The 15,528-nt window shown below is 34.4% G+C and overlaps 1 protein-coding gene across 2 annotated transcripts in view; it reads right to left on the reverse strand.

Moving 5' to 3' along the window:
• Nucleotides 1–15,019, reverse strand: part of KLKB1 (kallikrein B1) — a 30,970-nt gene extending 15,951 nt beyond the window's left edge. For both annotated transcript variants that reach the window (XM_039362427.1, XM_039362428.1), the window contains exons 1-10: nucleotides 14,869–15,019; nucleotides 14,022–14,080; nucleotides 11,988–12,147; nucleotides 11,615–11,718; nucleotides 11,191–11,350; nucleotides 9,238–9,347; nucleotides 7,991–8,150; nucleotides 6,823–6,932; nucleotides 2,914–3,073; nucleotides 2,684–2,799 (exon numbers count right to left, since the gene is read on the reverse strand). In XM_039362427.1, the coding sequence (XP_039218361.1) occupies nucleotides 2,684–2,799; nucleotides 2,914–3,073; nucleotides 6,823–6,932; nucleotides 7,991–8,150; nucleotides 9,238–9,347; nucleotides 11,191–11,350; nucleotides 11,615–11,718; nucleotides 11,988–12,147; nucleotides 14,022–14,079 (1,138 nt within the window). In that variant the 5' untranslated portion in view covers nucleotide 14,080; nucleotides 14,869–15,019. The remainder of the gene's footprint in view (nucleotides 1–2,683; nucleotides 2,800–2,913; nucleotides 3,074–6,822; nucleotides 6,933–7,990; nucleotides 8,151–9,237; nucleotides 9,348–11,190; nucleotides 11,351–11,614; nucleotides 11,719–11,987; nucleotides 12,148–14,021; nucleotides 14,081–14,868) is intronic.
• Nucleotides 15,020–15,528: the final 509 nt, after the last annotated feature.

Raw genomic sequence — 15,528 nt, forward strand, 5'->3', positions numbered from 1 at the left:
ATGGGAAAAGGTAAAATCAACAACTTACATGAAAATACCAGGATGGATTTCGACAATGGAGGCATTCGTACACCCAAACTTAATTAATTATGAGAAACTTGTGTCTTATAAAGATATTTTGGATACTGATGGGAAACTACAAACTAAACAAGAATTGGAAGAACAGGGCATTGAGCTATCATGGTGGTCACAACTGCAAATGCAAATGAGATATGAGAAAGATACAAAAATATATGTTTTTTACAAAGATCAGACATCATTAGATCAGATACTATTGTCATCAGATGACAAATTGATTAAGAAACTGTACAGATTTCTGTTACATTTAAAGATGGAAGATGAACAAGTTAAAGAAACAATAATAACTTGGGCAAAAAAGTTTGGGCACAATGTAGAGTTAGAAAAATGGCAAAGTGTATGGGAAAGAAACTACAAAATAACAAGGGCAGCTACTTATAAAGAATATTTATATAAAATGTTCTATAGATGGCATTTACCACTGGCAAGACTAGCAAACACGTTTAAAAATATGTCTAGCAAGTGTTGGAAATGCAGACAAAATCCAGACATGTATTATCATCTTTGATGGACTTGCCCTAAAGCAAAGAACTATTGGTCAAAAATACATAGGTGGCTAGAAAAAATGATTGGAGCACATGTAGACTATAAACCAGAATTATTTCTTTTAGGTATAATCTCAGAAAATTATGATAAAAATGTGTATACTTAATATTACATATATTAACAGCAGTGAGAATTACATTTGCTCAATACTGGAAAAATGAAGAAATACCATCTGAAGAAGACATAATTAAGAAAATTTTAGACTATGCAGAAATGGATAGGCTCACATTGAAAATGAAGGGGAAGCAAGATTCAGAATATTTTCAAAAATGGGGAAATTATTATAAACGGTTAAAAAAACGGAATAAAGGATAGGAATGAAAATTGGTGTTGTTTTTTTTACAAATTTTATTAAATGTACATTTTAAAAACAAAAGTGGACATGATTCAACTTCCCTGGCTTCAACAGTGCTATTAGTATTACCTTATGTTACAGAAAGAAAAACAGAAACTTAAAATATATTCTTTAACAGGACAGAGTATAACAAACTGTTCGTATAACATCTGTAAAAATTTTGATAAACCATCTTTCAATCGTCAGCATTGTATTTACATATCTTTCAGTTGTGCCCTAATATAGGTACTAATAAGAAGTCCTTATGATATCAACTAGTCAATCGATAATCATCTCAGCAATCCTCCTTATCTCTAACCAATCGTACAAATTTTTCCAAATTTCATAATACTCTGTTTCAGTTTTATTTTTCATCTCTAGAGTTAACCTGTCCATTTCGGTGCAGGATAAAATTTTATTTATTATTTCTTCCTCAGTGGGGGTTTCCTTTCCTTTTCATTTTTGGGCATATGCCAATCTTGCTGCAGTTAAAATATGCAATAGTAAGTAAAAATATGCTTTGCTGAGTTTATCATTAATAATCCCTAATAAGAAGATTTCTGGTTTTAAATCAATTTTTTGTAATAGTATTTCTCCAGCCAATTTTTTATCCGATTCCAAAAATTTTGCTCCTTTGAATATTCCCACCACGTGATAGTAAGCCCCTGGAAGCCTTCTACATTTCCAGCATGTTGGTGAGGTTTTTTTATCTATTTTTGCTAGCCTTGTAGGGGGAAGGAGCCATCTATAAAACATCTTGTATAAATTTTCTTTGTAGGAGGTGGCTAGTATTAACCTCTTATTTCTGTCCCATAATGATTGCCAATTATCTAGGTCAATACTGTAACCAAAATTTTTACTCTAACATTGTTTCTTTTACCTGTTCTTCTAACAAATCTTGTTCTAATAAATATTGATTTAATAGTAATTGTATTACTATTAATGTCAAACATATAAACCCAGACAATGTTGCTTACTAAATACTAAAGATTGTTACTGTAAAAAATTAATAAAATATACATTAAAAAAAGAAAAAGAAAAGACTAAGTTCTAGTTCTGTCTTAAGCATGAAAGCCAGCTGAGTGACTTCGGGCCAGTCCCTCACTATTAGCCCAACCCACTTCACAGAACGGTTGTTGTGGGGAAACTAGGAGGATCAAGGAGTATTATGTATGTTTGCTGCTTTGAGTTACTTATAAAATAATGAAGATGGGATAAAAAAAATCTAATAAATAAATAAGTAAACCCGATGTTAGCTTTTAGCCCATTAAGGTTACTAAAGCCTAAACAATTAAAGATATATAATGTCAAATCACAAGAAACAAAATTCAATAAATATTTGGCACCAGTGGACAGCCTGAAAAATATTCAGTATAGTGAATCATAAGGAAATTCAGAAATGAAATGATGGGAATAATTTTCTTTAGTCTTTTTGGTGTCACTAAATATTTTAAATTCAAAAGTTATGAAACATTGGTAAAATGATAATTTCCACCCTTGAGAACAATGTTTCAAGCTGGAAGATTGCATTTCCCCATAATCCCTACTGCAGGGCTCAGTAACTTGCTAGTACAGGACTGGGAGAATATTAGTATCTGGAAATGATCAGGTTAGGGATATCTGGAAATGATCAGGTTAGGGATGATACAAGTCTTTCCAAAGTGAATGAACATCTCCTGTTCCAGCTTATAAAGACAACAGAAGAGCACTTAATCGGATACTCACCAGGGCTTTTGCTAGTTTGGCACAATCTTAAAGAATAGCCTGAAACTATTTCATTCTCAGCCTCAATATTATCTGGAGATCCATTGGCCGATATTCTTAAGTAGCATTTACATTTGCTATATAGGAAATAAAAAAAGCAGCATCATTCTAAGAGGGTTTTTTTTTCCCCAAAGGGGAGGATGGAAAAATTCACATTAAGATTATTTTGTAAATGAAACAAAAGCACATACCCTTGTTGGTTGCACTGCATTTTACGGAAAATGTAAGTAAAAAATTGACAGCGGACAGTCATTGTACAAAGTTGTTGGCAAGCATTGTGCCCACTGACATATTCCACACTCAATTCTGTCCCATAGAAGTTTAATTCGGGGTAGGTCCGGGAATGGCATGCTGCAATAATTTTGTAAACATTGTGAAAGTATATGTCAAAGACAGATTACCAGCCAAAAACTGATCATGCAATTTTATTTTAATTAGGATCATTTTGAATCATCTTTTTTTTTTTTTTTATTGAGAATTTTTAACATTTTACAAAATAAATCCCCTCCCCAAACCCGCCCACCTACCCATACCCTCCCCCAACTCCCCAAACCTCCCTAACCCTCCCCTGAACCTCCCAGAGTTGATTACAGGCTTATCCAAAATGTTTCAAAAGAAAAAAAAGAAAAAGAACTTAAAACACATATAAAACTTAAGACACCTATAAATCCTAAACAATCCTAAGAACCTTAAATTAAATGAATTATTTCTAGAAAATAATAATAAACACATTATAATATACTCTAAAAATCTTCTAATCTTACTTATAATATTATCCATCCTTCTACATAAGTTTCTTCCAAGACACAATTTTAAGCACTGCTTTCTTTAAACATCTATAACTACAATATAAAGTCAGCATAAATCATAAGCAAATCTAAATAGATTTAGTTAAACGAGTTATAGTCCCTCCAAAACACAAATTTAAACAATCAAAACTTGAAACATTAGAACAAACAAATTATAGTCAATCAAAAACACAAATCTAAACATTACTTAAAACTTTAAACATTAAAAATCCCGCCCAAAACACTAAACACATTGTAATATACTCCAATCCTTCTAATATCAAAAATATTATTATCATTTTCATAAACTCCCCCAAAACACAAATTTATACATTACTTAAACTTAAAAAAGGAAAAAAAAACAAGACACCTTTATACTCATTTAAATCTTATCAGATTCCATCCAAAGTAGACAGTTTATAGCAAATTCCACCCTCAAAAAACACTATAGGAAATTCCATCCACCATAAACACAATAGATATTCAAATCTTCATCAGTAACAAGTTACAACCACAAAAACCCCAGTCCTTATCAATCTCAATTGTCCATTTTCATTCTCCATTCATTATCATACTGATATTATTATTGTCAGCCTCGATTGTCCATTTTCGTCATAAAGCTTAAAACAAATGCTTTAGGATCTGTCCTCAAAAGCTGCTCCAATTTTTCTGAGTCTCCCAACGACTCAGAAGCCAGTACATGTGGGGATTCCTTAATCTCCTTATTCTGTTGGTCTTTTTCTTTACAATTATACGTTGCACAGATTTTCCTCTGCCCCTTCCTCTCAACTTGTTGACGCCCCTCAGGCTGGAATTTCCCCTTTTTCATCTCAGATGACCCTTCCATCCTTGAAGATTGCTCCAAAGGATTTATGGGTCTTGCTTCTCCCACAGATTCAGCAATCACTAGGTGTGAAATTTCATTACTCTTCTTCAGTTGCTGCTTTTCTTTACAGTTTTGTGCTACACAAGTTGTCTCCTGCTCCTCAATCTGAACATGTTGAGATCTCTTAAACAGGGGTTGCCCAATTTTAGAGTCTTCAAACTGTAATTCTACATCCATTTCTTCCAAAGTCTTGAACTTAATAGATGGAGATGAACATACCCCCAATACTGAAGTATAAAAATCTTTTGCTTGAGAAACAGTATTAAGTCTGTAACATATTCCCAGGTAATTCACCACCATTCCAATCGGAACATCCCATCTAAACGAAATTCGTCTCATTTTAAGTTCATTTGCTAAAAAGGCAAACTCCTTTCTTCTTCTTAAAATTTTAGATGGGATCTCCTTTAAAATTATAACATCTTGTGAAGCAATTTGAAATCTCTTCTTATAAAAAGCTTGTATAATTTCATTGCGTAAAGATTTCTTCCCAAAGTAAATTACCACATCTCTTGGCAAATTCTTTTGTACTGCCACCGCAGAGTTAACTCTAAATAGTTTTTCAATTTCACTAAGTATTCCTTCTTTTTCTTTATTCAAAATTACAGCAAAGTCCTTTGCAACCATCTCTTTCAGATCTTCTTGCAAGGACTCTTCCAAGCCCCTAATTCTTAAGGCGTATTCCATTTGACCATATTGAAGCATAAGAATCTCGTTTTCCATTTCTTTTTCCATACTTTCAATTTTCCCCTCCATTAATTCCACTTTTTCAGCTACTTCTTCCACATGGGAATTCAACTTTTCAAGAACAGAAGCAACTCCTTTTAGAGCCAAAACTATGTCTTGCCTCAAAATCTTATTATTTTCTTCCAAAATCTTTTTCATTTCTGCCCTAATTTGAATTGTAAAATTTTCCATCATTTGTTGCATATCCTTCACAGTTGTTGGCTGGGCCACAGAAGATTTAGGAACTGTGAAATTCAGTGGACGCTTTGGAGCCATCTTAAAAAAAAAACTTTACTCCTTCTTAAAAATTACAAAAATTCCTTCAAAAGAAAATCATAACTCCCTCAAAGGAAAATCTTTAAAATAATGAGAAAAATAAAAAAATAAAAAAGGGAGTTAGAAAAGAAGAAAAAAAAAATAAAAAAAATTAAAATATACACTCCAATCATTAAAATAAAAAAAAAGAAGGAAAAGAGGAGGGAAAAAACCAGAATGCCTGCCCTTTAAAAATACAAGAGACAAAACCACAAATCAAACCAAAACAAAAAGTTAAAATATACACTCCAATCGTTAAAGTGAGAAAAAAAAAGGGAAGAAAAACCAAAATGCCTGCCTTTTAAAAATACAAAAAGCAAAACAAAAAATCAGACCAAAACCAGAATGCCTGCCCTTTAAAAATACAAGAGACAAAGCAACAAATCAAACCAAAACAATAATAATACTTCTAAAATCCATCCAATTCATTAAAAAGAAAAAAAAAAAGGAGAAAGTAAAAAAAAACCGATCGCCACTCTAGCTTCCCCAAAAAAAAAAAAGAGAAAAACGCTAGAAGGTCTCCCGATCGCCATTTACTTTCTCTTTCAACAAAAAAGCAAATAGTAGAAAAAAAAGACTGTAAACAAAACAATAAACCTTTGGATTTAAAATAAAATCGAAAAAGGCGAAAAATAAATCAATAAAAGAAATTAGAATATACACTCCAATCGTTAAAGTGAAAAAAAGAAGGGGGGGGGAAACAAAATGCCTGCCTTTTAAAAATACAAAAAGCAAAACAAAAAATCAAACCAAAACAATAATGTTTAGAAAATTAAACAACAAAAATTAATAATACTCTAAAATCCATCCAGTCCTTAAAAAGAAGAAAGAAAAAAAAGAGAAGGTAAAAAAGCCGATCGCCATTCTAGCTTCCCGAAAAAAAAAAACACTAGAAAGTCTGCCGATCGCCATTTTACTTTCCCTTTCAGCAAAAAGCAAAAAATAAAAAGAAAGACTATAACAAAAGAATAAACCTTTAAATTTAAAATACATGTAAAGTCAAGGAAAGCAAAAAAATAAATCCTCTAAACAACTCTGTCCGCTTCTTAAAAAAAAACCACTAAATCACTTTAAACGCGGAGGTGGTTGCGAGGGCTTGTTTTGTCCCAAGGACAAAAGCAGCTGGGAAGCGGAGACAGTCTGAACTCCGTGGGAGCACTCTGTCACCCCCAAAAAAGAAAAATTGGGGGTACATAAGAGGCTCTACCACTATTCAGACTACCCTCTGCCCCCCCCCTTTGCCCGGGAGGGGGATTTTGAACCGCTGAACAGCTGATGTCTGCTGTTCATAGCGGTTCATTACACTTACCCAGGAGGACGGCTACAAAGTAGCCGCCATCGCCCAACGCAGATCCACCGGAAGTGATTTTGAATCATCTTTTCATTACCAGGTTCGACTCTTCGGCAGTTCAGGAGACTGAATCCTGATATAACATTTGCTCTTTCTGTAATTTTCTCTGGTTTTTCACTTCTTGAAGTCATCATCAGACAGGTATATCTAAAGCAAAATCACCAAATAATCATGACTAATATCTGACTGTTTCAAGCCCCCCACAGATGAACAAGAACAAGGAAGTAAAAACTACAGCGATTTCAGGGAAGTATCTTTAGTAGAAATTTGATATAAATAAAGAACATTGGAAAGTGTAATAGACATTTCCTGGCCTCATCTATTATAAGTCAATGAAAGCAGAGTTTTTTCAAGTTCTATAAAATTCTTCTTCCCAGATCTTTCTTGATCTGAGCTTATATGCCATTTATGCGTTAAACTGCCAAGTGACTTGGCTGCTACTATATTTTTTTCTTCTTTTTTAACAGTTTAAGTCTATATTTTCTTCCATTCCTTTCTTAGCTCCCCACAACTTCTCCCCACAACTTCTCCCCACAGCTTCTCTGAGTTTCTTTGTGTTCATTTTTTTTTTCTAATCCTACAAGTCATGGTTTGGACTGGATTCAGGAGAAATCCTGTTAAGAACAGAATAATAGACACGGTGTTTAGGTTCTGTATCTTTTACCAATATACTTATCATTAGCAAGATTGAATCTGTGTCACCAGCAGATCACATGAGCATGATCAATCCCTGTGTACCTTGTGTGCCTGCAGGCCTAACTGAATGTAAACCAGCAGAACTGAATCCTATATGTCAAGGGTCCTTAACCTTGGCAACTTTAAGACTTGTGGACTTCAACTCCCAGAATTCCTCAGCCAGCTTTGCTGGCTGAGGAATTCTGGGAGTTGAAGTCCACAAGTCTTAAAGTTGCCAAGGTTGAGGACCCCTGCTATATGTGTATATGTATACATTCTTCTTTTTACCAGGTGGACATCTTAATTTTCCTCTTGAACATTTAGCCATATATAATGTAAGTTGAGAACCAGAAAGTTTTGCAAGATTGTAATTTCTGCAACAACAAATCTGTGTTACATTACCAAATTTTGGTCAGATGGGCAGAAATGCCCACTGCAAGGTATCTCTGTCATAGAACATAGAAGGTAATAGAATAAATGCTGAATCTTCTAAAAGTTCTCATGACATCATGTTATCAAACTATACTCACCTTTGACTTTTTACTTCCCATTCTCTGCTGAGAAATGTAAAGAATAAGCAGTTTGGACGGTAAGTACAAACTGTTCTGCATACAAATTTGTCAGGGGTCAAAATCTTTGCAACAGTAATTCCAGAAAATGCAATGTGTTGAAAAAGGTCCATCTGACAATCTGCATAGAAAATAAATTGGCAAAGTCATAGTAGTCCATGCTGTCATCAAATTATCAAAATACATGGATTGAGAAAGGAAAAGTCTACATTTCAGATTCTGCCAGAATGTATGAGAATCATGACAGAAAACCTTTGGTTGCAAAGAATAGTCTATACCAACTTGGTACTCTCCAGATGTGTGGAGACTTTGAATGAGTTGCAGTCCCAGTATATCTAAAGGATGCCAAACTGGGAAAGCTACAATATAGTGTTTCTCTACTGGACTAACCTCACCATAAATGCATAACCTACATACAATGGTGACACTTATTCAGCAGCATTTGCAAGTCACAGAGATCTATAATATTCATAGAAAATTGCACATCAGGCATAGGAGGTGCTCCTATATTTTGTGGTTGATGAAGATTTCTTGGTTTAGAAGATTAAGATTTCTGAAAACCTCAAAAGATAAGTCCAAAGTAGCTAGAAGTGCATTTTAGCCTGCTGTATCCCTTCTCCCCTGCTTCCCAGAAAAGAGTCAGGTGGGTTAGTACAATCTTCACTCAGAAGATCTAGCTCAGATGACATTCTGAGAGAGGGGGGACCTGATGCCATACAGGGGCCCTTTGAAAATATGAGCTAGACAGTGACTGAACAAAAGGCACTAGGCTGGGTTAGGGGTGATTTATGCTTGACACAAATCTTAGGTATTAGCTTAGGTTGAATAGCCTACATTGCAAAAAGAATTTAGAAGGATGTGCTAAATATGCAAAGAACATTATGAATCCAGGTAGACTATAGTATTATTCATAATAAAGTTTGAAACAAGGACAATTGGCATTCATATCTATAGAATTGCCTTGTAATTGCCCACAGGGTCTTGCTATAGACCTTGTAGGCTTGGGAACTCACTCTGTAGGGCAAGTTCCCAATGTGGTCCCACCAGATATCCTGGAATTGCAGTTGCTAAAATGTTCAGGCAGTCCCAACAAATCTGGAATGTGCCAAATTGGAAGACTGTCTGGTATGACACATATTTACACACCATGTCTAAACAGGCTAGGATATATTATCCACAATATTTTCTTTTAGGATAAAGCAACTTACCTGTTTGGGCAAGTTGGCATGGTTTTAATGAAAATCCAGAGACAACATCCCTAAGCTGCCTTATTTGATTTGGGGTTCCTGTCCTGCTATATTTCAAGTAGCATTTATTACTGGATAAGAAAAGAAAGCAGCTCAGTTATTATATATATATATGGGTAACCACAGCCATTGTGGCTTATTCAATCAACTGTGGTTAAAGCTAAACCATACGTTTGGTAAAATATGACTCCAATATCTAAAGACTTTCTTACTCTTTCATGGTACTACAGATTAGAAATAAATTACTCTGCTATAACCTATTGTTAAAATTTAGAAGTTTATATATTATAATTTAGAACAAAATATAGCAATTAGAAGAGTTTAATAATTTTCTAATTTGTATATAATAACTATACAAATTGAGTAGACAAGAAAAAGTATTTCTCCAATCATATCTATATCCCTCATTGTTAATTCACATAATCTAGTATCATAATATGAAATGGTGGCCAATACTTTAGACAATTTTAGGGGGGAAAAAAGGACTGAACTGAATTCATGGAAAAATATATTACCTAAAACAATAGTACCTAAATTCTGGATGTATGCTGTAATAACAGATTCTGGTGGGGGGAAAAATGGGATCGACTGAAAAATAGGGGTGACCAGTAGAAGACAACAAATAAAGTTTCTATATTTCTTTGCTGTCACCTAATATTCAGTCAGGTTTTTGCAACCCAGATGTACTTGTTACAGACCACTCAGTTAACTCTAACTTCTGAGGACTACAGGACAGTATTCTTGGCAATATTTTCACAGTGTTTTGCTGTACTTTCTTCTTAGGGCAGAGAGAGAGTGACCAGCTCAAAGATATCCAGCTAGCTTCTATGCTAAAGACAAAATTTGAATTCATGGTCTAATGATTTCCAATCCAGCAATTTAACTATTAAACCAAACTGGTTGTAACCTAGATCAGAGTTCTCTAACCTTTCTGGCTTTGCAGAACTGGTGGGGGAAGGGGATGGTGCAGCACAAGCAGCGGGAAAGCGTGTGCACGCATGTGCAGCTCCATTTGCATGAGCGGTGGGCACGCACACCTGCCACTCACACAAATTGTGTGTGAAAGCATGCACTCGCCCAAAGCTTAAATAAGTGGGGATGCGGGCATGTGCAAACAACTCAAGGCCTACATATAATCACTCTGTATTTTTTATAGTAATACATTGTGTTCAGCAATAACATGATATATTTAATTATTTGATCAATTCATGGATCCTTGAAAGAAAGACCTTTATACATCATAGGAGCAACCAATGGTCAATGGATTACAAGTGAATCTAAACCTGTCATTTTATGAACTTAATTTCAAATCCAGTTCTCAACTGAAATGTGGGGCATAGTTTGCATCTGATACCTGAAATCTGCATGTCCCTGCCTTTCTTGATAAATGCTTCAGATCCAGCTATCACACGTTCACTTACCTAGGGTGCACATTTATTCCCACAAGCAAGTAGTAGAGGTGTTCATTTGATGTTACAATGGCATTGGAAAAAGCGACTTATGACTGTTTTTCACATTTACAATCATTACAGCATTCCCATGGTCACGTAATCAAACTTCAGATCTTGGCAACTGACTCATATTTATGACAGTTGCAGTGTCCCGGGGTCATAAGATCACCTTTTGTGAACGTCTGACAAGCAAAGTCAATGAGGAAGCCAGATTCATTCTTAAAAGCTGTGTTACTAACTTAACAACTGCAGTGATTCACTTAACAACTGCGGCAAGAAAGGTCATAAAATGGGGCAAAACTCACTTAACAAATATCTTGCTTAGCAACAGAAACTTTGGCTCAACTGTGGTCCTAAGTCAAGGACTACTTTTATATCAAAGCTCTTCTGTAATATCAGGCTATTTGTATTCTATTTTTTGTCCAATGAAACAAATCCTGAATATTATTTTATTATTATTTACCGTAGGGGTACACTGTGAAATGATTCTAAGGTATATGTAAAAAAGTAACAATGCTTATCATTGGTGCATCTCTGTTGGCAGTGATGATAATTGTCAGCAGAAATTATATTGTAATTTTCGCCTTGCATATCCAGTCCTTCATAGACTTTTTTGCTGCAAGCTAGAAAAAAGAGAGAAAGAAAGATGTGGAAGAAAATCCAACGTTTTTAGGAAGGAAAACCCTTCTCCTAGAAGATTTTGAGTAAAATACTTGAAGTTCTGAAAGGGCTTCAAGTCAAAATTCCAGCTAAACCTTTAGCAAATTTTCTGGTTCAAGGAATATTGAAATAAATAGACCAATTATTAAATTTGCTATAAGGTCACTTCTGGTGCCGTATTTTTTTTTTCTGGGTTTTGTAAAGTCTCATAAACAATTAGGTCTTACCAGTAATTCGAGTGCATTGCTTCTGAGAATGACCAGAGATTATTCCTTCTCTATGAATCTTTGGCAATTCTTGAGCATCAATTTCTTTCAGGAAGCAAGAAAACCTGATAGTTGGAAGTGGAACACATTATTCATACAACAGACATTTCTTACATTTACTTATTTTCTTACTTACTAGATTTATATGACCACCCAACTCAACGATGTAACTCTGTCTTCCACTGCCACCCACTCCTTGTCTTCTTCTTGTCATCATTTATTTAGAAGTACTTTGCACTTCCTTATTTGCTCTTTTGTCTTAGAAAGGCCTTTTCATACCACTGTCATGCATGCAGGAATGTACACATAAATCATCAAATAATCTTAGCATTACCTTGCAGTGGTTTTTACCCAGCTTCCAGGTATGTAGGAGAACAAAAGACATCTTGGGTGATAAGTGCATACCAGCTGACAATAATCTGCAGTTGGAGTATAAACCCTAGATATGTCTCCTCCTTCAATATAGGTGTTTCTGTACATCTCAGACATACATTCTGAGACAGAAAAAGAAGATGCCGAGTATTAGCTGTGCTGCAAATTCAGAAGATCTAAATTTAGTCAATGCAGGAAGGCCCTGGAATCCTATGCAGGAATTCAAATATCTTGTCTATGAAAGGAAACAGAGTGAATACCTTTTCTGCTCATAACTCATATTGTTCTACGTTGGCCAGAGTCACTTTCTGAGAGAGGGGTTACCATATAAATTTGATTAATTAGTAAGTAAACCCAAATCTTCTGAGCTTCCACAACTTAGAGAACCATAAACTAACCTTATCACAAACCATAGCAAGCTAAAATGTGGCTAACTAGTTTGTGGTTCCATGTGTAATGCAAGAACTGTCACCAAAGGGCGTGGCCAGAATTAGAGATTATCCATATTTTTTAAAATAGAAATAATTCAAATTATTTGAAGATTTAATATGTCATTGATACCCAAGTTTTGGAACAAAATACTATCATGGCCCAAAATTCTATGCCAGAATGCTAATTCAGAATGTGGGAACCATTCTTCTTTCCCTTTTAAAGGCTATGGGACTGCAAGTTCCATAGCTGAAACAGAAGTATTTTCCATCTCTGTTTTCTCACATCTTTCAAGTTCTTTTTGAAGTTTACTGTCAAAAATAGAACATTAAAATTGTTATATAGGCAAATTGAAATGATTTTTGTTCACATCAAAATCCAAAACACTATAGCACTTCCAAAATGAATAAGAAATACATAACTACACTTTTAAAATGCATTTACTTTACTGCCTGTCCCTGTAACATCATTAAATTTTAACTTGTTTTGAAAAGCGTTTGCAAATTAGAAAATACAACAGCTAGTTTCAAATATATTCTTTTTAATTTTATCCTGGCTTGGAATATTTTTGTAATTATGATTTATAAATCAAAGAACATAAATCATTGACACAGTCATGTGTTGGAAAGACACTGCAGAGCTGAACTTTTTCTTGATTATTTCATGTTTTTCTAAACTGCCTGCAAGTACTAAATTCATGAAAAATATTAAATTCAAAAATTATTGATCCTGCCTCTAAGGATATTTTTATCTGAATAAAATGGAAATGCTAAAGAAAGATGCCCCTGGCCATAGTCCTTGGTTCAGTCTTGTAAACAGCCACTAATCTTATTATTTCTAGCATATTATGGATCAATTCTAGGTGAGCCAAGAATGAAATAATAAGCAAGTGTTAATTTTCTCCCTCATAGGGGTGTAGGGAAAGATTTTGTGATCTATGAGTAAAATTATCAATAAAATATTGTGGAATGCTCCAATTTAGCACTAAAATCAGAATCACACCTTTTTCTGGTAGGTCTTTCATTACTCTTCAACTCTTATACTATTTCTTTTTTAAAAAAGAAATCTCTAATGGTATTGAAAAGATGATAAGGAGAACTGGCAAAAGCCATTTGCTTCTTTGCAGAACTCTGAATTCAATTGAACATTTCAACCAATCAATAAGCTTGTCTACATGCTCAGTAATTCATCTACAAGTAGCTGTCTACCATAGATGCATCTGAAGTGAGCTGCCAATCACAAAAGCTTGTACCTTTTCATAAAAAATGTTAATTGAAAATGATGCTACTTTTGAAAATTACTTTTGAAGACACAACTCTCTATGCATTTAAGGTACTGTTCCTTGGTATACTTATTATTTATGATAACTTATATCAGCAGTCACCAATCTTTATGACTTGGCAGGGGGGAGAGGGGAACCGGCCCACACATGCACTGGCCAGCCACTCGCACGGTCCAGTTCCAAACAGGCAACAACCCGGTAGTGGACCATGGCCCAATAGTTAGGGTCCCCTGACTTACATTATATAGACAAGTGCATATTAATGGCCCTATGTATGGTACTTACCACTACATACAGAAGAAAACAATGCAATGAAATAAAGTGTTTGAAAGTTCCAAAACATCCTAAAAGAAAAAAATGCAACAATATATTTTAATTCCATTTTTGTGTGTAGCTGTCAGTTTTTGAATGATTCTACATCCAGTTTGTGTTAGTCTTACATGTGTTCATGACAAAGTCCATTTGGTTCCATTTAACCTGTAACCATTTATTTTAAATATTCCTTTCTAAATATTATATATGTCTACGAATCATAATATATATTTGAACCAAAGACTGCATTGGATTATAATCTGTGGGACAGTTGTATATCAAGAGGTTACTACTCAAATTCACAAAGATTGAATTTCTAGAGGCCCTATTTGCTGTCTATAAGGCATTTGTTTTCAGTGAAAAATGAACAGCATGTTTTATTGCATATTTGAATAAAAGTGTTGCTGTTGTTTTTAATGGTTTTAATCCTATATGGTCTATACTGAAGTTAAATCTACAATTTTCAGAGTTGTTTATATTTAGGAATATATATATAGGATTGTTAGAAACATTTTCTATAAGAGAAAACAAGAGGATTGTCTGCATTTTTTTTTTAAAAAAACCTGTTTTCTAATTATTCCAGGTCATCTTTGTCATTACTTAGAAAGAATTTAACTTATTAATATGTTATAATAATGAAGTTAGAGTTATGCAACTATCTTTAAACAATTCTGTTGATTTTCATTATTATTATTATTACATTATTAAAAAGTATTATTACATGGTTGGCTGCAATCAATCTCAGATATAGCTCTTGCAATATAATCAGTTTTCTCTAATATTTGAAAGCCGCCCCTTTTGAATAGAAGAATCCCATTACCTGGAGCAGTGACTCTGCTGGTTGTAACTTTTCTCTGTAAAAGGTGCCTGTATTCTCCCACCCACCAAAAAAAAAAAAAGAAGAAAAAGAAGGAAAAGGAAAAAATATATATTGAAAAGAAAGAAGAAGAAACAGACTGGTTCCAATTGTGCACAGTAATACAAGCCCCTCTGTCAATGTTTAGCCTAATATGTTTACTTTTCAGGAAATCTTGCACAGTAAACATTGTTTCACATTTTGAGGGTAAAAAATATAGTTGGATCCAATAAATACCAGGGCTGACAAGAGATTTGAGGTCCACAGTTTAGCATGAAAAATGTGGGAAGGAAGGAAGGAAGGAAGGAAGGGAGGGAGGGAGGGAGGGAGGGAGGGAGGGAGGGAAGGAGGGAAGGAGGGAAGGAGGGAAGGAGGGAGGGAAATCCACATTGAGACTGCATCATAGAAGCTATGCATCACAATGCATGTAAACAAAAAAGGAGGCTTTGCATAGTCATGGCCACCATCTTTGCTTTCTTGACCCCCCTGGGCATCCATGGATGGATGGGGAAAGAAAGAAAAAGGGAACAGAAAGACAAATAGATATTTTGCTATCTAAATATATATGTATATGCTAATATACTTCTTCCCACTGTACTTAAAAGAATCAAATACTCCTCTTTA

Source organism: Crotalus tigris, unplaced genomic scaffold, assembly GCF_016545835.1.
Source record: "Crotalus tigris isolate CLP2741 ecotype Arizona unplaced genomic scaffold, ASM1654583v1 scf7180000019463.280638, whole genome shotgun sequence".
NCBI lineage: Eukaryota > Metazoa > Chordata > Lepidosauria > Squamata > Viperidae > Crotalus > Crotalus tigris.